At 37.3% G+C, this 26,600-nt stretch overlaps 1 protein-coding gene across 2 annotated transcripts; it reads right to left on the reverse strand.

Annotated features, from left to right (window-relative positions):
* Positions 1-5,309: 5,309 nt before the first annotated feature.
* Positions 5,310-10,694, reverse strand: LOC118803158 (4-galactosyl-N-acetylglucosaminide 3-alpha-L-fucosyltransferase 9-like). 2 transcript variants are annotated; one of them, XM_036563682.1, is made up of 3 exons: positions 10,328-10,694; positions 9,280-9,331; positions 5,310-6,799 (listed from the first exon to the last, which is right to left on the reverse strand). In XM_036563682.1, the coding sequence occupies exons 2-3, from the start codon at positions 9,291-9,293 to the stop codon at positions 5,680-5,682; spliced, it is 1,134 nt and encodes a 377-aa protein (XP_036419575.1). In that variant the 5' UTR covers positions 9,294-9,331; positions 10,328-10,694; the 3' UTR covers positions 5,310-5,679. The 2 variants fall into 2 exon arrangements, with proteins under 2 accessions (XP_036419575.1, XP_036419573.1); XM_036563680.1 differs by lacking the exon at positions 10,328-10,694 and having other exon boundaries at positions 9,280-9,669.
* Positions 10,695-26,600: the final 15,906 nt, after the last annotated feature.

Below are 26,600 nucleotides of genomic sequence, written 5' to 3' on the forward strand. Positions count from 1 at the left end.
ATTGGTAATATGCTCATCGAAGGCCAGACTGGGATCGATCGTGACACCAAGGCTTTTTTCAGATGTGCCTGGTGCAATTGAGAAACTATCGAGATTAAGAGTAAACGTAGGCAGATTATCCCTAGCAGCTTTTGGAAGAAGAACTTCTGTTTTGTCCGAGTTTAGTAAGAGGAAGTTACTTGACCTCCAGTCTTTAATGTCTTTTACACAGTCCAAGTTCAATTTTGTCCTCTGGTTTAGCTGAAATATACATTTGTGTATCATCGGCATAGCAGTGGAAACTGATGCCATGTTTTCTAATGATGGTACCTAGTGGTAGCATATATAAGGTAAATAATATGGGTCCTAAGACAGAGTCCTGTGGAACACCATACTTTACTCTTGTGAGAGCTGATGGTTCACCATTTACATTAAACAAACTCAAAGCGATCACTAAGGTAAGATTTGAACCATGAAAGAGCTTTACCTGTCACTCCTCCTAGTTTTTCAAGCCTGTCTAATAGAATGGAATGGTCTATTGTGTCAAAAGCTGCACTACAATCAAGTAAAACCAGTAAGGATATGTTTCCTTTGTCAGCGGATAATAAAAGATCATTTACAATTTTCACTATCGCTGTTTCAGCACTATGGTGAGGCCTGAAGTCAGACTGAAATATTTCATATATATATTACTTCTATGCAGATGGGAACATTATTGTTTTGCCACGGCTTTCTCTAATATTTTTGATAAAAAGGGAAGATTTGAAATAGGTCTACAGTTTGATAACTCAGAGGGGTCAAGACTAGGTTTCTTTATTAAGTGTTTAATTACACCTAATTTAAGAGATTTTGGACATAGCCGAGGCTGAAAGAAGAGTTTATTATAGATAGAAAAGGCTTGGTTATTTCTGGCAAAACATCTTTAAGTAAACCTGTGGGAACAGGATCTAGTATACAAGTTGTTGTTTTTGAAGATGAAATAATTTGGACGAGCTCTGTTTGTTGGAGTAAAGTAAAAGACTCCAGCATCTCTGTAGTGGTTATACTGCACTCTAGATCTAGATTAGGTTTATAGGACACTGCGCTTGTTAGCTGCGCATTTTGAATTTTGTGCCTAATCGATTCAATTTTATTATTGAAGAAGTTCATGAAGTCAGTGCTGCTGTAGGCTGATGGTACCTGGGCTTCAATAGCTGCTTGATTATTAGTCAATTTAGAGATAGTACTGAATAGTAGTCTAGGATTATTCTTGTTATTTCCAATCAATGACGAGAGATAGGCTGAACGTGCTGACTTTAGAGCTTTTCTATAGTCTTTAAGACTCTCCTTCCAGGCAGATTGGAAAACCTCAAGTTTAGTCTGAAGCCATTTATGCTCTAATCGTCTAACAGTCTGTTTCATAGCTCGAGTATGGTCATTGTACCATGGAGCCTTTTCTGCCTTATTCTTTTACTTTTTAGTGGAGCCACATTATCTAAAGTAGAGCGAAAAGTGTCTTCCAAACATTTAGTCAGCATATGTAATTCATTAGGTTCAGACGGACAGCTAATTAAGGACGTAAGATCTGGAAGGTGTAAACGATGTTATAGTATGTTTAACACTATAGCTTGTGGATGAACGCATATTACGACTAAAACTAAAACTGATTAAACTTTACAGAATATCCCCCTTTAAAAGAATTTGATTTTACCCCTGCAGTATGCCAGCCAGAAGCTGGATTTTTGGTATCTTGGAGGTAAGAGGCACTTCTTGATGACCTGTACTTTGGTTGGTACAGAAGAGGAACCCTGAATCATTAGTGCCATTAATCAAGAAGTGTACAATATATGTAGTCGTAGCACGTGAACTGGCCTCAGAGTCAAAGGTTCATGTTGCATTTTTATAGCTGTAATCCTCTGTGGTCATATTGTTTTATTGATTTTCTAGGTGTGGATAAGTTAACACATCCTCTACAGAGAACAAATGTGAATGTCATTTTTCCACAAAGTTTAATGTACAACTGTTTATTACTTTAGCATATTAGAAGTAATAAATGCCCCATAACTTTCACACAGGCCACATTTTTCATTTTATTTTTTCTTATAACATTATGACCACTTCCTTGTTTCTATGCTCATTGTCCATTTTATCAGCTCCACTTACTATATAGGTGCACTTTGTAGTTCTACAGTTACAGACTGTAGTCCATCTGAATCTCTGCATACTTTGTTAGCCCCCTTTTACCCTGTTCTTCAGTGGTCAGGACCCCCATGGACCCTCACAGAGCAGGTACTATTTGGGTGGTGGATCATTCTCAGCACTGTAGTAACACTGACATGGTGGTGGTGTGTTAGTGTGTGTTGCGCTGGTCTGAGTGGATCAGACACAGCAGTGCTGCTGGAGTTTTTAAACACTGTGTCCACTCACTGTCCACTCTATTAGACACTGCTACCTTGTCAGTCCACCTTGTAGATGTAAAGCCAGAGACGATAGCTCATCCGCTGCTGCACAGTTTGTGTTGGTCATCCTCTAGTCCTTCATCAGTGGTCACAGGACGCTGTTGGCTGAATATATTTGGTTGGTGGACTACTCTCAGTCCAGCAGTGACACTGAGGTGTTTAAAAACTCCAGCAGCACTGCTGTGTCTGATCCACTCAGACCAGCACAATGTGTCAGTGTTACTGCAGTGCTGAGAATCATCCACCAGTTTAGTAAGCTTTATTGGCATGGATATATTTAGATACAGTATTGCCAAAAGCATCATCAAAAAGCAGGATTAAACATTTGAAACGTAACAATTGAAGAATTCCCAGTTTCATGGGATGAGAAAATAATAATAATAATAATAATAATAATAATAATAATAAAAATAATAATAATAATAATAATGGTAACACTTTCTATGAATGTCACCTTTGTAAGCATCTATAAACACATTCATAACATGTTATAATGCGTTCATAAGGCATTATAAACATGGCTATAAATATTTATAAAAATGCATTACACGTTATAGCCATGCTTATTATGCATTATGAATTGTTAACATAATACATTATAAGTACTGTTCATAACAAATTATAAGAGCTCATAAGTCGTATTTGTCCGCTCTAAGTAAAGTGAAGCGTACTGTACTAAAGCCTCCTCCAGTGTTAAGAGTGAGGCTTCAAGTTGAAGTATTTACTGAAGGATTTACTGAAACACTAAAACATTCACAGTAAAGCACATTACAGGCTTCAAATGTCAGAGTTTAAACTAGAGCTGCCATCAGTGTTTTACCCAATGTGGGAAAGGTAATGTACACCACCGTTAGCTTGGTATTTGTCTTTACTTTGCAGTCTCCAAGCTGGGACTGACTTCTTTGGCACTGACAGTATAATATGTTATCAGCACTACTTATAATGCATTATATTAACAATTCATAATGTATAATAAACATGTCTATAAAGTGTAATCCAGTGTAATTCATTTTTATAAAGGCTTATAATCATGTTTATAATGCCGTATGACAGGCATTATAACATGTTATAAATGTGTTTATAGATGCTTACAACGTGACATTCATAGAAAGTGTTACCATAATAATAATACACCAAGTAATATTAAAAACAGATAAACATAGTAGTTTGAGGATACATAAGTACACGAGGTCGTTTACAAACAGGGCAATACATTATCTTCTGTGTGTGTAGTATTTTGTGTGGTGTGTGTGTGTGTGTGTGTGTGGCTACATTTTATATAGGCAATCTACATATTGACAGCACATTTACACCTTCACTTTATGTGGATAGCCCAGTATGTAGTTGTAGATGTTTACTAGGGATTCTATAGATCATGTGTCAGGCTCCAGTCCTCGTGGGCCAAAACACTGCAGACTTCAGCACACTGCCTCATCAACCACAACTGATTCAGCTTATCAACTAATTAGGAAGGCCTTCATGAACTGAATGCAGAGCATTAGATCAGGGTAAACACTAACCTCCACAGCACTTTGGCCCAGAAGGTCCCCAGTTTGAAATGCCTGCTATAGACTTTCAACTTGGCCATTCAAGCTTTCACTTTATTTGGACAGTCCAGTCTGTAGCTGTAGACTATTCTATAGACTATCAACTTGTCTCTAGTGCTATCATAGTTTTGCTAGTGCAGTTGATATATGTAGATGTAGCACAGCATGTGCTACCGTGGGCTCAAGGTGGATGCTGGAGGCAGGGTTCAGTGTTGCAGCAGCCATTTTCTCTAATCACACATCAAATAAATACAACACAAAACAAAACCTAGGCTAGCCACTTTTCAGTGGCTTAAGCTAGCTAGACTTTTCCGTCCTTTTTACTCAAGCTTTTCAGCTCTTCCTCAGTCATTTGTTGTTGTTTCTGTTGCTGCTTGTCCCTCTCTTGCTCTGTTTCCTCTCAGCTTTTTAAAAAGGTGCTCCACGCACCCAAGCCGAGAGGGAACAAGAGCTCGCATGACTCGTGTCCCTCGACGGAGCTCTGGCTTTCCGCTCCGCCTCCTCCCCACTCGCGGCTCTCTCCCTGCCATCCTCGCCAAGGTTCGTTGCCACTGCATGTTCAGGCCCCGCCTTCCTGCCAGCTCTCGCAGCCTTCATTGTCAGGGCCCGGGGGGAGGGCACATACCACAGTACATTTACAAGGACAGGTAATATGCAAGAAATGATCTGGTGTGACATTATGTACCACATCTGAATAGAAATGATGGTTAACACTGTAGAGATTTTTACGAACAGAAATAATAATTATTTTCTATTATCTGAAAGTAATTTGGTTACTCAATTTTCTTTTACTTACTTAATTACCTTTTAATAATTAACTTTTAAAGTTCTTTCTTAGCTGTTAGAACCTCGGTCAGACCACATACACACACACGGGTAAAAGATTTACAAAATTGAATTAAAAAGTGAGTGGCAAAATCAGTGATGCAGGACATGTGGGTTAGGAAAACATAACAGTGTACAGAGTAAAATGAACGAACTGCATAAATGGTAACACGAGAATTCTAACAGATATAGATCAAAATAGGCAGAACTATAGTGGTGCCTGAATGAAAAACAGAGGTAGGACGCTTCCTTATCACTAAAGGCTGAATCCACTGAACTGCTGGCTCATAACCCTCAGCAAGTCTGAGAAAAATCTCACACCCTGTTGAAGTTTTAGATGAGTGAGACCCAGTTAACAATCATTTTTAGAGTATGTTGGTTCTTGGACTTGTATGACCCCTTTATGCCTTAGGACCATCTTTCTACAATTCCAAAGAAGTTGGGACGCTGTGTAAAATGTAAATAAATGTAAATAAAAACAGAATGCAATGATTTGCATGTCTCATTGACCCATATTTTATTCACAGTAGAACATAAAACACATATCAGATGTTGAAAGTGAGACATTTTACCATTTCATTAAAAAGGTGTGAATTGGGATTGCATATACTACAGGGGAAAGTCCTGATTTTATGACTTTCTATTGTTTATTTTTTTTTTTTTAGCACTAAACCTGTCTAATCAAAATTTAACAATGAAAAAGGAAAAGTACTATCATTCTTACAATTTAATGCTTTAGAGTTTTAAACATTTCTGTTTATTTCTATGTGAGGTTCACCAAAATAAAAATAAATAATATAACACGAATATGTGTATTCCCACTAAAAACATTTATTCCTATCATCGTCTTCTGAGAAGTGCTGAATAAACTAAAGAGGTAATCTTATTGATTATGAAAAGTACCACTTGAAGAGTTCATGTGTCTCTTTATACTCTTTGTGCCTTGCAATATAATCACAGGCACGACAAATCGGCAGGATAAACTCATCATTCCAAACTTTGTAATGGGGAATCACAGACATGTATTTTCTCCAGTCAAAGTACCTTTTGTAAGCCTCATCGTCCTTGTCCAGTTTAAGGATATAATCAGCCATCACTGTTGCATTAGGAAAGTCATCTACATGAATGAACGCATCACGTGGAGCAAACTGTTCATAGTTTTCTCTTGGAGGTCCCAACACAATAGGCACAGTCCCCACTGCAAATGGGCCATTTAACTTTTCAGTCATGTAGTCCTTATGGATGGAATTCTCAAACGACAGGTAGAACTTACAGCTTTCCATGATAGGGTAGTAATCTTTATCCTCAAAGTGCGATCCAGCCATTTTTCCATAAACATTCACTTTTATATATTTGCTGAGCTCTTCATAGTACTTCGTCCTTTTTCCTGTTCCAGTATAAGGGTTCATGTTGGACACAAACCAGCAGACGAGCTTGTCTTTCTTTGGAATCTTAAAGTCAAGTGGGGTTTTGCTGACGTCCACGTCGTACCTCACAGAGATGTCCGAGTCTCGTCTGTAAGTGAGGGTGAGGTTGAAGATGTTTTCCAAACCTGCCTTTTGTCTAGTGTTGGTTGGTGACTCAAGGTTGAACCAAATCCATTTTTGAAAATGTGGACGAGGATCTTTGGGAAGATTGGACAGATCATCTTTAATAGCTTTGTGGTAGAAGAGAACGGCATCTGACCGCTTGTAGAGATTTCTGTCATCTGTCAGGTGGCACGAATCAATGTTGAACCTTTTTTTACACTCAACGGGGTCGAATCTAAAGTCGTTGGTTTCAGGCCAGTCCCACACTAGCAGGATGGGTTTTTCTGGCTGAGGGGCTTTGTTGGGAGTGAGAGTGCAAGTGCAGTTTTTATAAGTTGGTTGAACAGGTTGGGGAACTGGTCGAACATTGCAGTTTTGTTCAAAGTGCTTGAAAAATATCACAGATGTAGCAAATCCCCCCAGCCAGCATGTAAACATCTGAATACAATGATTCATTGAATAGTGACGCATTGTTGATTTCCTAAAAAAAAAAAATATATATAATATATAATTAAAATATAATTGTTATTATTACAATGTGTATATCAGTATGTATAGATCTTAATTAAAAGAACCAAAGATAGGAAATGAAAGCACACATTCCTGTCAGAATTATCCAATCTTACAGAATAATAAGTCATAAGAATCTGAATATGTAAGCACACAGTACTGTGACCTCAATCATTTCATTTCCAGTCAAAACAGCCATTAAGTACAATGTATTCGTTTTTCAGTGTCAGAAAACTTACATTAAACAGACATGTACTCAGAAGTCATAACAAATAAATGCATCAAAGTTTTCTAAAGAAATCTAGAGCTACTGTTCCACACCTCCAAAGTTCAGTCAAGGTTGGTTAGTTATCTGCTTGAATAAAACATAAAGCAATTAGAACTTCAATAAGCACTAGCGATATAAATGCTTATCTTTCTACATATTTACATAGGTTAGGGTTCGGGTTCGCCACTCAACCCTTTTTTTGCACAAACATGAAGATGTTTGAGTAGTTAAAGCAATCAGGAAATTACATGCATTTGAATGGAGCCTCTATAGAAAACTGCCACTGCCAGTAGATGTTAATCATTGACACAGACAGGAACATCACTGCCATTCCAGTAATGCTATGCTAGGTTTTAACCATTCTATGATGCTACCAGGCTGAGAGGGTGAAGGCTAACACATGCCTCTTCCGAGACACTTGAAGCTCCATCTTTTCAAACTGCCGCTGACGCAATATGATTAGACTGCCAAACTGCCTATTCTCTTACATCAGCCAACAGAGGGATGGGATGGCTAGCATTGCACCAAGAGGGAGGACTATCCCACCTAGCCAGAGAGAGAGAGGCCAGTTATGGTCTCCCAACAACAGGACCAACACTTAGATGATTGTGCCCCGTGTGAGCCCCAGTAATTCTGAAGTTTTGGCTGCATGCCTATCATTGATGACACAAATTCTGCATACAGCTCATAAACAGCTCCTCCCTTCAGTCAGAACTCATGGCAAACGTGGCACATGATAAACAGGCTAATAACCAAGCATGATTTTACAAACAGGCCCAAATGTATTCATATATTTATATCATTCATATATGATTATCAGTCCTTGCAGGCTGTTTCAACATGAAACAGTGAGTAAGTATATGAAGCTGAGAATCTGTCATTGTAACGCTTATGTCAAAAAAAGCTATTAATCCACATCCCTTAATGCCAACAAAGTTAGAAAGAAAAGTTGTGTTAGCAAAGTTTTGCTGGACAAGGTGTTTGACCCTTAGAAACCTAAAATTTTGGGGATTTTGTTTTTTGGTATTTTTTGGATCAATTACAGTTACAATTGCAATTATAAAGTATTTACATGTGGCAGTCACACATGCCATATGTTGTTATTTTCAGGAGACCCTGGTCTACTTAGATATGTCATTGTTTGATATGTAAAAGCTAACAGAAATTTGATGGTGATGATTTTTTTTAATGAAAAAGATCTTGACAACAAGTGCAGTAGTGGTTATCTTTTCAGAAATTGTTAGTCCGGAGTGTCTATGAGCTGAAAGTGCAATAATTTTGATGGTAATTCATTCTATTGGTTATTATGAGCAAACATGAACAATTAACATAGCACCATGTTTTTTTTATTGATTCATATATAATATAACATAATTTAACAGTAGCGAGTGGGGTCTGGGTGACTTTGGAGCTGGATTGCTGGCTGATGGATGGTCACAGGTGGATGAAATCACTTTGGATGGTGAGGGTCAGAGTCTGATGAGTGATCTGATGTGTGAATCATGTCGCTGTTTTAAATTTTGTTGGAATATGAAGGGTTAACAAGCCTGTATTTTAATCAGGCTATTATGTAATTAACGTCCACCCTTGTGCAATTTCTTCTGAGATATCAGGTGAAGATAATACGTTAACGGCACTGCTGGGATTAACTCATATATAACAATGCTGCTGGGCCTGTCATAGGTTTAATTTTTCTAAGAGCAAAATAAAGGGAAATATCCCAGCCATCAACCTGATAATCCAATCTTGACAAACACCTTTGGGTGTGTACAAGTGCAAATATGCAATCTGTCTAGCCGCCGACTGTGTCTTCTAAACTGCTCTTAAATGGAACTGTTCTGTTTTATCCTTTTGTTCAGCCAGCCCAGACTAATCCTCCAGCTTCATTCATAATGACTTTTTGACTGTAGAAGGCTCAGAGGAACAATAACAAGCAATGTTTCGAAGTTAATACTATACACGGTTTAATGACAGGCATTTATGAAAGATAAACTGACCAGGCTGCATCTTGATATTACTCTGATAGCACTTTGATATGACCCCATTTTGATATTCACCCACTGAATATTCCATATAAACAGACAAACACAGCACTGATGTTCTACCCAGGACTACGTTTAGTTTAAATCTACATAAATTGCATCTAGAGCTACACAGACAAAAGGTATAGGAAGAAAACTTACCTTAGAGCGTTCATTAGTGTTTTACTCCGACAGTCTGTTCATTAAAAGTAGCCTACGATAAGGTGGAGAGGAAAGTTAATCTGTCATTCTCCACCCACGAGGTATACTGCTCAAATTACACAATCAGATGCCTACTGCTCATTGTGGTGCTGCTACTCTTTTCCGGTTTGGCACATTATCAGGTGCCCAGTTTAAATATTAGAGGACCGAGTACTAAAGTGCTGTATTACTGTTGTTAAAATTAGAGACTGAATCATTATTGGCTGATAGAGACAAGTGCCACAATCCTTACTTGCTGGCCATTTTTCTGCAAATTTTAGTTAAAAAACAACATATAAAGGCCAAATTTTATGTTATTTTTAGGTATTTTTTTCCCCCAGTTTGTTAAATTCAGCTAATAAACAGTAACTGTGCATCAAAATGTGTGTAATTGTACTCTGTCGAGAGGACCTGTTCAATTATTTTCACTTAGAAAATCACTGAAACATCCGAATGTTCTCTCTCTCTCTATATATATATATATATATATATATATATATATATATATATATATATATATATACATATATATAAATATAAATATAAATATATATATATATATATATATATATATATATATATATATATATATATATCTGTATATATGGTATAATTTTATAAATACGCACTTTTTTAAAAAAGTGTGATGTCACTCTAAGGCAGGGGAGTATTAAGTTTCGTACCCTATTTAAACACACCCACTAAACCTAGCAGTTAACAAACAAGTTGAACCAGGTATGCTGGTTCTATGCTGGTGCATGAGGGATGAAGGGGGAGGGGAAAGACAGGCAGACAGACAGAAAGTAGTTATATACAAAAGTTTGGGCATACTGTTTTAATACATTTCTAAGTGAAAATAAGTTCATACCTCTGTTTTGCTGCATATAGCATGTTGGAAAAACAATCTAAAATGTGGCCTTTGTAAATTTATGTAAAAATGTATCTAAATTTATGTAATTTATGGAAAATCGTATTAAATATTTGCACTTTTCAAAAAGCATGTCATTACTCTAAAGCAGAGGTCTTCAAGGGGTCTACAGGGTCGAGATGAGTTTGCTACTTGGCCTTCAACTATCCAGCCTCTCTGTTTGGTTCCTCTGAGACATTATTCTGCCTCTTTGATTGGCAAGCAAGCTCAGGGTGATGCAGGCTGATGTCCACAGTGTCTTCTGGATCATGGACTACTGGGTCAGCAAGCCTCCAGAGCTGTGTGTCAGACATGGTGGTGAGCAGCACTGGGGAACTGCAGGAACACTGCTGCTGTGGTCTTCACCCTTCACTCATCAGAGTCCAGTACAACACCTGCTCATGCCATCTGAAGAAGTTTAGATCACAGGACATTGGTACAGGACATGTGGTGCAGGTAAAATAACCAGTCGCTTAAAGGGGAACTCCATCAATTTGTGAACATTTCCTGCATAGTTAAATGGTTTAGATGTAACCAAAATTGTTCAGAGTGGTTTGGTGTGAAACATTCCGTTCTAGAGAAACTTACCGAGACAGAATTGTTCACAGTGGTGGTGACAGGAACCAGATATCCACCTCTAAAAGCTCCCTCACAGACAGTTATCACATGAAATGTCTATGAATGCATTGCCTGATGTCTGAGACACTGTTTTATAATAGTTATGTCATAAACTAAACTTAAAAACACAGAAAACACATGAAGGTTCACTGGTGGTTTTGGATAGCAAATTAAATGTCTATATTTGTATGGTGATGATAGGTGACCCCTATCACCCCAACGGTAAAGAAATCTGAGCCTCTGTAATGAACGATGTCACACCAAAACACTCTAAACAACTCTGTTTACATCTCCAATGCTGAACAATGGAGGAATTTTGAAAAATGGGCGAAGTTCCCCTTTAATATCACGAGACAAAATAATTGTAGTGGATTATAGGTGTTTAGAGGGCTGTTGAAACCAGTCATTACCCAGAGAATATCTGGGGGTCTACCTTAATGACAGACTGTACATGAATAACACTGAAAAACTGTGCTAGAAACCGATATTGGGTATGGAGCCCTGCTGGTGACATCCAAAATAAATAACAATAATGTGTAGTTATGCCATATGCATGAGAACAAGATCCTAATGTGTGGCCACGTCTTAGTAAGGCAATATACCAGCCACACCACATTAGAACATGAATGAATGGGACCTGCTATGCATCACACGTGTTACTATGCACATTTATATTCACAGTATTTGGGAGACAGTCTTGTCCAGCAAGATTTTCTGAATGCAGTACTGTGGACAATATCCTATGCATATGTTGGGCCACTTTAGCATAAGCAAACTTTATTATCTGGCTGTCGGCAAAATAAAGCTACAGGCAGTTCCCTACAGTCTGATTGCTGACTGCATTAGTAGACTAGTATATTTTTCAAGCTATGACTCAAAATGTCATCATAACATAACTCTTATTGCTTCACCGAGCTGGTCCAGGGTGGTCTTCCACTTCCTCCTCACCCAGAGCTCATGCTCTAGTGCTTTTTACCATCCCATCCTCAACGACTTACTGTAGAAATCAGTAAACTGTTGAACACCAGCTCTTAAAAGATAACTTATTTATTAATGTCATATGAATAATCATAGTGTACGACATAATTACTCAATGTTAATGGGAAGTAATGAAACTTACCATGTAGCCAAGATCGTTGAAAAATGATCATACTGCACTAAACTCAATTAAACAGGACGGATTAAGCTAAATGAAACAAAGTTGGTCAGTGTTCTTTAATTACTGATGAATATCCACAATATACTCAAAAAAGCACACCATGTATCACAATAACAAAAATGATCATGATAACGATAAAACATCATCATACTGTCCAGCTCCACTTGAATCATGACACAATTCTATTGCAACTTTTAAAGATTCAGTGAAATTTATACTTGGTTTATCTCACTTCAATCTTTTGTACCAAAACAAGACAGAATTGTGGAGATAAATGCACATATAAAATATGTGCATTTACATTTAGCAGACACTTTTATTTGTGAAGCAGACAAATTCATCATTAAACATCATTAAACACAACATGTAAATAAAGCTTAAGCTTTGCATATATAAATGTTCTAAAATGCCATTCAGGCTATGCTAATAAAAACTCTATCAGCATGCATCACAATACAGGTTTACCCACTACCATCACACCACTCTCATGTAAAGGCAGCTAATTTCCCACGTGGTGTGAAGGAGTCTCTTCAAGCCATGGAGAGGCACACTCTTTTGTTTGCCAAGGCCCGCCCACAGATGAGGAACCGGCGACCCCGATTGGCAACGGTGCTAACACAGCCAACCAGCAAAAGCTCCTCTCATTAAATCTGCTGTCCACCTGGTAAAAGGTAAACAAAAAAAAAATAAAAAAAAAAAACAGATCAAGAAAGAAAAAACCAAAACCAAAAACCAAACCACATTGCTTGACTCTACATTGGCCCAAAGACTATTCCCTCATGTTTCACTTCATTAGAAAACTTTTGTGGAACATCTATGGATGGTTTGTAGATTTTATATAGGCAATCTACAAATTGACAGCACATTTACACTTTCACTTTATATGGATAGCCCAGTATGTAGTTGTAGATGTTTAGTAGATATTTTAAAGATTATCAATTTGGCCATTTAGCTGTAGCTGTAGACGTTTAGTAGATATTCTATACACTATCAATTTGTCTCTAGTGCTCTCATAGTGCAATTGATATATATAACATTATTACATTATTACACTGACTGCAGTAACACTGATGTGGTGGTGGTGTGTTAGTGTGTGTTGCGCTGCTCTGAGTTGATCAGACACAGCAGTGCTGCTGGAGTTTTTAAACACCTCACTGTCACTGCTGGACTGAGAATAGTCCACCAACCAAAAATATCCAGTCTATAGTGTCCTGTGGGCAGCGATAAAGGACTAGGGGATGATTAGCTCATACTGTACAGCAAGAGATAAGCTATCGTCTCTGGCTTTACATCTACAAGGTGGACCAACAATGCAGGTGCGTCTAGTAGAGTGGACAGTGAATGTTTAAAAACTCCAGCAGCACTGCTGTGTCTGATCCACTCAGACCAGTGCAACAAACACTAACACACCACCACATCAGTGTTACTGCAGTGCTGAGAATGATCCACCACCCAAATAGTACCTGCTCTGTGAGGGTCCATGGGGGGTCCTGACCACTGAAGAACAGGGTAAAAGGGGGCTAACAAAGTATGCAGAGAAACAGATGGACTACAGTCTGTAACTGTAGAACTACAAAGTGCACCTATATAGTAAGTGCAGCTGATAAAATGGACGATGAGCGCAGAAACAAGGAGGTGGTCATAATGTTATGCCTGATTGGTGTATGTAGATTTCCAGTAAGGACTCAGGTACCATGCAAGAAATGATGGTGTGACATTATGTACCACATTAGAATAAAAACAGGGATTTACTTCCATGTTTGTTGACAGTTAGTTGATATTTAGTTTAATGTCTACTGATAGTTGGTTGACATTACAATATAAATGTACCTGAATAAATATACATTAACAGTTGTTGATACATACCCTTCAGTCTATACAGACTCTGTAGACACTCTGTTGAGGGTCATATTAAGATTTCGTGCATTCTCAGTTGATAAGACAACATGTAGTCTATTGTTTGAGTTTGTGACGTGCTTGTTGAATAATAGATAAAGATCTATTCACATGCTGTTGAGAATCAACTGATAAGCTGGTGAACATTAACTGACAGGTTGTTGGCCGTCTGTAGTTAGTTTGTTGACTGTTTGGAGAGCGTCTAAAAGCGGACTATCCAAATAAAGTACCGAATGTTTGATTGGATGATTCTTGAAATGATAATTTCTGTAAATCATGTGTGGACCTGAAGAACCTTTGGTAACACTTTGCTGTAGGGTACTGTTCATAAGGCGCATGACACCTACATATGCTTGTCATGACTGACATAACCCTACATAAATGTTTATACATGCTTGTTTCAGAAGGATTCATTCACCGTGAAGGCTATATTTGCCAATTAAGATGAAAGTTAGCTAAAGTAGCCTTTATGACAGATGCCGCCTATCATAATAAGCATTTATAAACATTTATGTAAGGTTATGTCAGTTGTCATGTTGCCTTATGAACAGTACCCTACAGAGCCTCCACAACATGTACAAGTTCTAAAGGTTTTTTCCTACCATACATGCAAATCAAGAACCACTTATTTTTAAGCATGTAACTGCTACTCTGGAATGATGGCTTAGGTTCTCACTACTGTCCATTTACTATGATGCTGACCACAGAGGGGGCTGTAAGACCAATTTCTCTGAATTGAAAGCATTTATACATGGCAAACTTAAGATGGTCACACAGGACTTGTGGGTGAATTATTAATATTAATTAATGTATTCCAAATTAATAATAATAATAATAATAATAATAATCATAATAATAATAATAATAATAATAATAATAATAATAATAAGTGGGGCACCAGTCAAACAGTACAAAACAGTCTCGGAATGAGATACACCTGAAGGTTAATTCTGTAGAGATTGTTAATAACAAATTATTTTCTGGGAGTAATTTGGTTACTTAACTTTGCCAAAGTTCTTTATTAGCTGTTAGAACCGATGTGAGACAACATACACACACATGGGTAAAAGATCTACAAAATTGAAGAAAAAAGCAATTGGTAAAATGAGTGATGCAGGACATGTGGATATAGAAAAATAGTCAAATGAACAAAGTGCAAAAATGGTAACATGACAATTGTAACAGATATAGGCCAAAACAGGCAGAACTATTATGGTGCCTGAAAGAAAAACAGAAGTAGGACACTTCGGTAACAGTTTACTTGGAGTGGTCCTTTGAAGATGATCCAAAACAAAAAAAACAATAAATAAAATATTGCCATACATTTAACACACATATGTTTTTTGTTGTTTAGTGTTCTTAGTTGGCCCGGGACTCTTATTTTGAAGGACTCTGAGGGACATAAGGTAGCGAGCTTCAGTAGCCCAGCTGGCTAACAGAAAAAATGGAGAGCCTGAGCTAGCCTGTGTGCTGCATGTTTTCCCCTTTGCTGCAGCTTTACATTAAAGCTGACTTACAGGTGACATTTCAAGGTCTCTGAGTGTGTGTTGTAGTTGCCGTTTGGTCAAATGGTTAAGTTACTCGTCCCCCGTGTGGGAGAGCAGGTTCAGTCCCAAAGCAGAAAAGCAGGCTCGTACAGTTTGTGTCGGTAACGTAATACGTCTTTCTGGCGCTGCATGTACGAGCTAATTAGATCTGTTCTGTCATCGCCCCTCTAATGATGTGTTTACCACGGAAACTCATTGTGATAACGATAAAAATATGATTTATTGTGCAGACCTAGCGACCAGCCTTCTGCTGCAGGGATAGACTACACCAGAGCCGCTGTGGGTCTATCATCCTGTCCGAGAACACAGAGAAGGTACTACACCAGGCCTTACTGGACTTAATGGTAGTAAACAATGGACGGGTAAATAATATCAACAGCAGACAAGTAAGTACTTTTTATGATAGAAACCAGAGGTCGGCAACCCAAATGTTAAGAAGAGCCATTCTGTCCTTTCAACAAAAATCAAACTACCTTGGGAGCCACAACATTTCATGTCGATTTTACCATTGTGGCTGTAAATATCTCAGTATGTGCTAATGTACTAGTAGGTGTGTGTGTATATATATATAAGATGTGGACAAAATTGTTGGAACCCTTCTGTTAAAGAAAGAAAAATCCACAATGGTCACTTGACTTGAATCTGATACAAGTAATAATAAATAAAAAGATTACTGAGAATCAACTAATAAAAATGAGACACTGCTTTTGAATTGTGGTTCAACAGAATAATTTTAAAAAACAAACTAATGAAACTGGCCCAGACAAAAATGATGGTACCCCTAATCACTGCAATCAAGTGACCATTGTGGATTTTTCTTTCATTTTCTAGTTGCAGATTAAAAGTAAAAGGAAACCAGCTGGATTGATTATAAATGCAAATTCCAAGTCCATTCATCTCTAAAATTTAATGTTCGTCTTAAATCTTTCTCTTTGCCGTTATGTTAGCTATTAGCTAAGTGAGCTTGTTGTCTGCGTTGCTATGGTGACCAGCAGGGTTAAAGGGTGAATTAGCAGATATAGGCTACATACATACATTAACTCCAGCATTTAAGACTACTTATTGTTAAGACTGTGTTAGAACGACCAGCAGAGCTTTATTTTACTGTAAAGGAGGATTATTTTATTTTTACCTACAAATCTAACTCTGCTGTGAAGCCACAACAGGGCAGTAGAAGAGCTTCATGTTGGCAACCCCTGATATAGACGATGCCCCCTCAATTTCTCCCCTTTTTCTCTGCTGTTGTAAAACTAAAGCTTCTGCTGCCTACGAAGGGAGAGTTTGTTCCAATAACGTCATTAGAGTCATCAAAGTCTGTGCAATTTATTAAAAAAAATGAAAAACATGCGCAGTCAAAATTCCAATAATTTAATTTAAATTAATAATTTAACCTTGCTTTACAATGTACAGTCACTAAATAACATTTCTGATTCGAGATCTCAACGAAGAGCATAAGTTTCATTTTGTGTTTCTTTTAGTTTTCTATTTCACTGGTTCAGTGAAAATGGCACAGTAACTCTACTTGAAGCTGTTCCTACAGATTTACTACAGTAAACACTACAGTTTACATACAGTAAGCCAGGGCAGGTGAGGAGGGGGAGTGTCATGCATTAATAATTGTGACTTTAACTGCAAAAACACCACTCCAGTCAAATGGAAGAAAAACTAGCATACTCAAAATCCATGGATGAATGCGGAAATACGGCAGCTTAAGAGAAATAAATCAGAGCTTATGGAGGAAAACTAAACTGCAGGTACATTATGATATTTTCAAAAAGCAGATCTCCACCTACAATAGTGTTATGAAAATATCCAGTCATATCTCTTCAGTGTAATTTAGTCTAACTCATTAACACAAAGATAACACCAAAGTCCTTTTTTACACCATAGACCAACTAATTAACCCCAACTTTTCTGCCAGTGTGTCTCATGGTGATTTATCTTTTAAAAATAGAGTTTTCAAAAGAGTTAACAGAGTTAACTTGAGCTCCATATAATCTCTGCACTGTACATTGTAACTGAGTTACAACCAGCAAAGCAGAGCTGTAGCACTTGTGGCAGGGCCGCTGGTTTAACCAGAGCCAGTTTATGAGTAACCTGGCCTCTCCCTGTTTCCCCAAACGTAGCTAGCTAACAAGTTGGCAGCTAACGCTGCTAGTACTGTGAAGGCTCAAATATACATAAGCATACAAAGCCCAGATAATTACTACAATTATAGTACTTGTGGCAGAGTGACGTTCATTTTACGTTGGCTACGTTATTTGGTCACAGTATTATAACCAGAGAACTTGTAGAGAGGAGAATTACCACTCTGCTTTCTCAAACGCTAGGAGGTCCAAAATGAGTCCAAAATGAATGGGTTGATATGGAGCATTTGAGCAAAATCACAGTTTATAAATGCTTAAACATTTTTAATGTAAAATAATGCAATCATTTCCTGAACACAGGTCAATGACGTCAGTGAGCGCGAACAGCAAATGAGCTGCTCCGCTCGCCCATCAATCATCACACTCTAGCAGTAAAGCCCGCCTCCTGCTGCCCAAAACCGATTTGCTGTAGAAAAAAAAGAGTTTTTTTTTTCATTTTTCATCTCCTCATAACCCGTCTCTGTTATAACGTAAGAGAGAAAAAGTAGCTAAGTAAACTTAAACTAACGTAGCAAATGTTCAGCAGAGAGCATTTGATAGAAAAGCTCTTCCTCAGCAGCAGCGGTTTGCAGAGGAGCCTCCTCTGCTTGTACAGCGCCATATAGCTAAATGATACAACCTACCGAGACCACGGTAAAGTTAGTTTTGTTTTCGATAGTCATATTTTCGGCGCTAATAACATTTGATCGGACTACGATAGTCTGCGAAGACTTACATATTCATGACAGCACGACCACAGAGAGTGATGCACACCTGTTCTTTTGCAGTTTGGGTGACATTTAACGTACCGCTATTTTGTGTTAATACCACAGAACTGAGACACGTTTTTCCTCCAAAGCGTTTCAGTGCATTTAAATACATATTTTAATTGTTCATGCTAACAATAGACACCGCCAGACAATAAAACGTCAGTAGCTCCATAAACACTGTGTCCATGCACATCTGATTAATTGTGTTATTTGCTCTAAATTATGGTCAGAAATACACACCACTTTAATTTAGAAAAAGGACTTTGAATTAACCTGTAACTAAAATGTACTTGCCAATAATTGTCCTAAGGCATTAGCAGTCTTGAAGGTTCAGTAGATCCTTAACTATCTAAAACTATTAGTCTAAAAAATGAGAATGTCGAAAAGAAAACGTCTTATTTAAGTGGATCAAATTGCAACTCAAAACTTTTTTAAATCCATCAAAAACTCAGTGAGTCAGAATTAAGTTATTTTTTCCATTTTCAATTTCGACATTTTAGACATTGAACATTTAAAATACTGCTTAGATTCAAAATGCAGCATATACTGCAATTAATATAGCTGAAATGCCTTTGAAGGTTAAAATAAAGTAATTATTGCAGTACATTCAAAATTCAAAAGTTGTGCATCATTGCTGACACCTCACTGCACCATACACAATTGTTTGTAGTGTTGGGTATAATATAGCAGAAATATTATTGAAATTCAAAATACATAAAAATTAATAAAAAATAGTTACAGCAATATATCCAAAATCCAAAAACTGTCTGTCATTGCTGACACCCCACTGCACCATACACAGCTGTTTTTAATGTTGTAAATAACGCAGCTGAAATATTATTGAAATTCAAAATACATAAAAAATTCATAAAAAGTAGTCACAGCAATATATCGAAAATCCAAAAGCTGTGTATTATTGCTGACACCTTGCTGCACCATACACAGCTGTTTTTAATGTTGTAAATAATGCAGCTGAAATATTATTGAAATTCAAAATACATAACAATTAATAAAAAGTAGTTACAGCAATATATCAAAAATCAAAAGGCTGTGCATCATTGCTGACACCTTGGTGCACCATACACAACTGTTTTTAATGTTGTAAATAATGCAGCTGAAATATTATTGAAATTCAAAATATAAAAAAAAATAATAAAAAGTAGTTACAGCAATATATGCAAAAGCTGTGCATCATTGCTGACACCTTGGTGCACCATACAAATTCAAAATACATAAAAATTAATAAAAGGTAGTTACAGCAATATATATCAAAAATGCAAAGGCTGTGCATCATTGTTGACACCTCACTGCACCATACACAACTGTTTTTAATGTTGTAAATAATGCTGCTGAAATATTACTGAAATTCAAAATACATAAAAAATAATAAAAAGTAGTTACAGCAATATATCCAAAATTTAAAGGCTGTGCATCATTGTTGACACCTCACTGCACCATACACAACTGTTTTTAATGTTGTAAATAATGCTGCTGAAATATTACTGAAATTCAAAATACATAAAAAATAATAAAAAGTAGTTACAGCAATATATCCAAAATTTAAAGGCTGTGCATCATTGCTGACACTGCACTGCACCATACATAGCTGTTTTTAATGTTGTATATAATTTAGCTGAAATAGCTTTATACTTTATATTAATGTTTATGTATTTTGAATTTCAATAGCATTTCAACCACATTACATACATCACTAAAACCACTGTATATGGTTCAGCAAGATGTCAGCAATCATACACAACTTTTGGATTTTGGATGTAATGCAATAACTGCTTTATATGAATTTTTATTTATTTTGAACTTCAATAATATTTCAGCCACATTACATACAACACCAAAAATAACTGTGTATGGTGCAGCTAGGTATCACCATTCATACACATTTTTTGGATTTTGGATCTAATGCAATATCTCATTTTAATGTTTTTTTTAATATATTTTGAATTTCAATTATATTCCAGTCACATTACATACAGCACTACAAAGAATTGTGTACAGTGCAGTGAAGTGTCAGCAGTCATACACACCTTTTGGATTTTGGATATAATGCAATAAATACATTTTTTTTTTTTTATTTAATTTGAACTTCAATAGTATTTTTGCCATCTTACATACAACACTAAAAATAACTGTGTATGGTGCAATGCAGTGTCAGCCATGATGCACAGCTTTTGGATTTTGTATATATTGCTGTAACTACTTTTTTCTTAATTTTTATGTATTTTGAATTTCAATAATATTTCAGCTAAATTATATACAACATTAAAAACAGTTGAGTATAGTGCAGTGAGGTGTCAGCAATGATGCACAGCCTTTGGAGTTTGGATGTATTGCTTTAACTACTTTTTATTCATTTTATGTGTTTTGAATTTCAATAATATTTCAGCTAAATTGTATACAACATTAAAAACAGCTGTGTATGGTGCACCAAGGTGTCAGCAATGATGCACAGCCCTTAAATTTTGGATAGATTGCTTTAACTTTTAGCAATTTTGAATTTCAGTAGCATTTCAGCTGTATTACAACCAACACTACAAACAATTGTGTATGGTGCAGGTCAGTTTCAGCAATCATACACAACTTTTGAGTTTTGAATGTACTGCAATAATTACTTTATATTAATATTTGTATTTTAACCTTCAAAGCATTTCAGCTGCATTAATTGCAGTGAATGTTGCATTTTGAATCTAAGCAGTATTTTAGCTACATTATATCCTCAAGTAAAATTCAAAATTTGTGTGTCATCACTGAAACTTATCTGCACCAAACACTGCTGAATTAAATGTTCAACGTCTAAAATGTTATCGGAATTCAAAATGAAAAAAAAAAATGTACAAGATTTAAAACTTACATCTGACTCAGTGTTTGATGGATTTAAAAAAAAACTTTTGAGTTGCAATTTGATCCACTTAAATAAGACGTTTTCTTTTCTACACTCATTTTTTAAACTAATATTTTAGATGGCTAAGGATCTATTGAACCTTCAAGACTGCTAATGTCTGTCGATTACCTCCGTCATCAAGCTAACTAGCTATATTGGTATACAGGTAATTTTACAGGTAAGGTGTGCTCACTACTGTTAGAACAAGTATTGGCAAGTACATTTTAGTTACAGGTTAATTCAAAGTCCTTTTTCTAAATTAAAGTGGTGTGTATTTCTAACCATAATTTAGAGCAAATAACACCATTAATCAGATGTGTATGGACACAGTGTTTATGGAGCTACTGACGTTTTATTGTCTGGCGGTGTTTGTTAGCATGAACAATTAAAATATGTATTTAAATGCACTGAAACGCTTTGGAGGAAAACAAATGCGTGTGCATGGATGTAGGCGTGGTCTAGAAGTGCATGATTTTCCTTCCGACTGAAAAACTTGTCAGTTCTGTGGTATTAACACAAAATAGCAGTACGTTAAATGTCACCCAAACTCTAAAAGAACAGGTGTGCATCACTCTCTGTGGTCGTACTGTCATGAATATGTAAGTCGTTACTGACTACCGTAGTCCGATCAAATGTTATTAGCGCCGAAAAGACGAATATCGAAAACAAACCTAACTTTACCGTGGTCCTACCGAGGATTCAGAACTGACCCAGTGTCACAACACCTGACCCCCGATCAGCTTTGAGGCTGGGTTTGAGGTGTGTGAACAGTTAGCGAGTTAAAGGAACCGCAGTTAATAAAAAATACATTTATTCGCAACGTCCAACAGCTTCAGCAGACCTGCAGTGACTGTGGGGTAAAGTTTCCTGCAGCTTCCTGAAGTGACAGACCGTTATTCTCCACTCTGAGTGCGGTTTGTTCCCTTCACACGGAACCTTTTCACTCCCTGTGGTCTAGAATCACCCTTAAAGTGTCTGAATACCCTGAGCAGGACACTTTGCAGGAAACTACGAGGGTGACTTTAGTTCAAGTTCAGATTAAGCTCTGGCTCGTAGCGTTAGCCTGCCTTCGCCTGCTTTATTTTAATGAAGAGCTCCGTTTTTCAGTTTTAGCTTTAGCCCCCTCCCTCGCTAAAATACTAGGCTAACCCTTCAGCTACGTACTTAAATTAACGCGAGCGAAACTGAGATACTGATAACTTTACACAACTTTACATAACGCTAAAAATATAGCTGGCAGTCCACAAAACGACAGGACACTCGCTAACATCCTTTACAGCTGTTCGTGTGGTAAACTGGTACTAAGTCCACCTCTGTTCTGCAGTTCCTTGCAGGTACATCCTCACTCTCTGTCCTCACTGAGGGTGGTGAACGGGAAATAAAAGGGCGCTGAACTAAAATGATGGACGTTTGTTCCATTTATAGCACGGATCTTAGTGGAACTTAAAGCAACATATTTCAGTTTTATATATTTGCACTATTTGTGATCAAAGTGGACGTGAACAACTACCTTGGTTGTCTATGTCTGCAGCTACAGACGGTCCTCTTTAGTAGAAATTGTTAATGAAACTAAAATAGCATTACCATTATAACTTACAGTACATTTACTTTTCATACTTAGCTACATTTAAAAGTGTTTGTGAGTGAAACCAATCAAGTTAGAGCACAGGAAGACGAGAGAGGTACAGACAAAAACCTGCTCAATTAATACCATTTCTGTTTAGCATGAGAGCATCTCTGTGACTGAATCTCCTGTATAGTGATCAGGGGTTCTATAGCATAACAGTGCACTAACTGTTTGATAGGATGCTATGCAGCTTTCAATGAAATTAAATGACTTTTATTTGGACATATGAACTGATTGCATGTAGTGCGCACTACATAGGAAATAGAAAGCCATTTGAGATTGAGCTTGTATTTTGCACAGCTCTGTTCAAGCTGTTATTATTGGAGGGCAAATACAGGCTAAGAATGATATAATAAACAAAGCAAAAAGGCTCAGTTAGATAATATCTTAAAGCTCCGTGTTTTTACTAATGAACCTGTTCACTCAGGGAAAAAAAAGGGAGTAAACTGTCACTGGGACAGTCCTCCTCTTGTCACTGGGGTGGTCCTCTCAAGGGTACATCTCAGTACCTTTAGTCAGGGAATACGAAATGATATTCTCTAAGCTGTACTGACTCCACACACCCCGTCTTGTCTTCAGGCTTTTTATTTTATTGATCTGTTTTAAAACATTCGGTTATGAAAAGGTACAAATATGTACTTTTCACCTGAGAAAAACCTATTTAATGATTGGACCTTAAAACCACAGTGGTGTGCATGAGCGGTGCACATTGGGCATGGGATGCAAATCAGGTAGTGACATCATCAACTTTTAAGTTCCAAACTTTACAAAAGTTAATAAATGTTAATTCGAATAGTAACACAATAATTGGAAACCTCTAGAAATGGTTATACATTTTAATATTCTGTAAAATGTAGATGTCTAATGCAATATTCAGCAAGGCTAGTTTGGGGGTGGGGTTTTCCGTACCCCAGGTAGGTGTTAAGATTATTATTTTTATTATTATTTTTCAAATCTCTTCTTTTATGTTCTATAAAACAGAACTGTCTGTTATTCAGGTTTATTTCTTCTAATCGTGTGCAGGATTATGCAGGAAGCCAGTTACCCTCCCTTTCTGAGATCTGCATGTTAAAAATCTATAATCTGACCCACAAAATACATCGAGAGTAAAACTGATAAGCAGCTTCCCAGCTGAAACATGTGGCTGGTTAGTATTAAATGCAGATGAGAAGTAAAAGAAAAAGAAGTAAAAGCCTGGCATGTGTTCCAGGAACTTTTACGTTGTTATACAGTAATGTAACTGAAACATCTTCCACTCCCTTCCCAAACTACATTGAGTCTAGAGGCTCCCCCACCCTTTCCAGCAATTCAGCTTTAACCAGCCCTTCAAATGACTTCATAACCAGTGAAGTCAATGTCGCGTGGTCTGAAGTCGTTTAGCTCTTTAGGGGTTCTAAAGTTTTAATAGTGGACTCCATAACTTTAGAACTTGTCTCTGTGCCAGAGGCATCCTAAATATATAACAGAACACCTCACAGAGCTGACCTGAACAATACCTCTTTCTTCCAGTCTTTCTACGGCCTTCCTGTAATCCTATCCGGCCCTGGACTCTTATTTATCGGACGCGTTCTCTGTTCAGAAGTCTGCATAGGTTAGTGTTGGTGTTCATTGTCATTGTCACAAAACATGTTATTTGACTGGGCAGGCCCAGACTTTTTCATTCGACTGTAATTACCGATACTGTTTGTGCGATGTCCGAAACCAAACATATCGTACAGTGTATGATACAACTACACCTCTTTCAAGTCTATGCTTTTAGATTTGAGGGTTCAATCAGAAAAGAGCTAAGTTACTGAGCATGAGAGCAAAAAACAGGACTTGGCACCCAATCACAGAACTAAGATCAGTGGTGGTGGTGAGCATGTTGTGGTTACCATGACTCATAATTCTAGTACGAGTACATAGACACATATGGAAACTAAGCTGCAAAAAAGCCTGTTTTGAATGTTTTTGTTTTTGAATTGTTTTTGTGATGTCACAAAAAAGGCATTTACAAATCAGCCTAAACCAGATTAGCCCCATGCCCAAGTTCATAAAAAGTGTTTCAGACTGGACTGCTTTTTGAACAAGACATGATACAGGACAGCTAATCATAAAAGGTAATTTACATATTGCAAATTTAAGGGCATAATAACTGAAGACCATGTTTAAGGCATAAAGAGTGGTTGGAGAATGGTCGCATAAAACATACACAAATTATGACTCCTTTTGCTGCATGAAACACCACAAATGTCATAAGTAGAAATAAAGAAATAAATACAACAAAACTATACAGGGAGATTCACTCAAATAAGGCCCAGAATATTCTGTAATAACTCTTGATAGACTGAAGCAATCTGAACGAAACAATGTGCAATGTGCTCCTCAGTATATGGAGCTTCAAACTAGCCAGGATGCCCCTGCGTCGGAGCGATGAGGCCCCGGACAGCCATCATGACGTTTAACCTCTCTAATGCTCACTGATACATTCAGGAACATGGAGCACAGCGTCGAACTGTGTCTGGCAAAAAACGGAGATCATTTCCAGCATCGCATGTAACACAATCGATTACACATAGAGCAAGGTGTGTAGCATATTTGTTTGGTTCAGATTGCTTCATCCTAACGGGAGTTACAACAGAATATTTGGGGCCTCTTTCGAGTGGAGCTCTTTAAAATGCATGTATATATACTATACATTCTTAAAAAGAACTCATACTAACCTGTTATTAAAAAAGTATGGGCAATCAGATTACTATTCAAAACATGTACATTTTTATGCATATACTGACGTCACACATCATCATGACATCAGACAATTTCGCAGCTGTTATTAAAATTACTCGTACAATTACCGATAATAATATCTTTTGTATTGTATTGTATTGAGTTTGCTACTTCGCTTTCAACCATCCAGCTTCTCTGTTTGGTTCCTCTGAGGCCTTCAACATTATTCTGCCTGTTCAATTGGCAAACAAGCTCAGGGTGATGCAGGCTGATGTCCACAGTGCCTCCTGGATCATGGACTACTGGGTCAGCAAGCCTCCAGAGCTGTGTGTCAGACATGGTGGTGAGCAGCACTGGGGAACTGCAGGAACACTGCTGCTGTGGTCTTCACCCTTCACTCATCAGAGTCCAGTACAACACCAGCTCATGCCATCTGAAGAAGTTTAGATCACAGGACATTGGTACAGGACATGTGGTGCAGGTAAAATAACCAGTCGCTTAAAGGGGAACTCCATCAATTTGTGAAAATTTCCTGCATAGTTAAATGGTTAAGATGTTACCAAAATCGTTCAGAGTGGTTTGGTGTGAAACGTTCCGTTCTAGAGAAACTTACCGAGACAGAATTGTTCACAGTGATGCTGATAGGAACCAGACATCCACCTCTAAAAGCTCCCTCACAGACAGTTATCACATGAAATGTCTATGAATCTGTTCTCTGATGTCTGAGACACTGTTTTACAGTAATTATGTCATAAACTAAAGTTAAAAACACAGAAAACACGTGTAGGTTCACTGGTGGTTTTGGATAGTAAATTAAATGTCTATATTTGTGTTGTAAACATGGCGACCCCTATCGCCACCACTGTACTCCAAACCACTCTGAATGACTCCGTTTACATCTTAAACACTGAATTATAGAGGCATTTTGAGAAATGGATGGAGTTCTTCTTTAATATCAGCAAGACAAAGTAATTAGTAGTGGATTATAGGTGTTTAGAGGGCTGTTGAAACCAGTCATGACCCAGAG

This window comes from Colossoma macropomum, unplaced genomic scaffold, assembly GCF_904425465.1.
Source record: "Colossoma macropomum unplaced genomic scaffold, Colossoma_macropomum, whole genome shotgun sequence".
In the NCBI taxonomy this organism is placed as follows: Eukaryota; Metazoa; Chordata; class Actinopteri; order Characiformes; family Serrasalmidae; genus Colossoma; species Colossoma macropomum.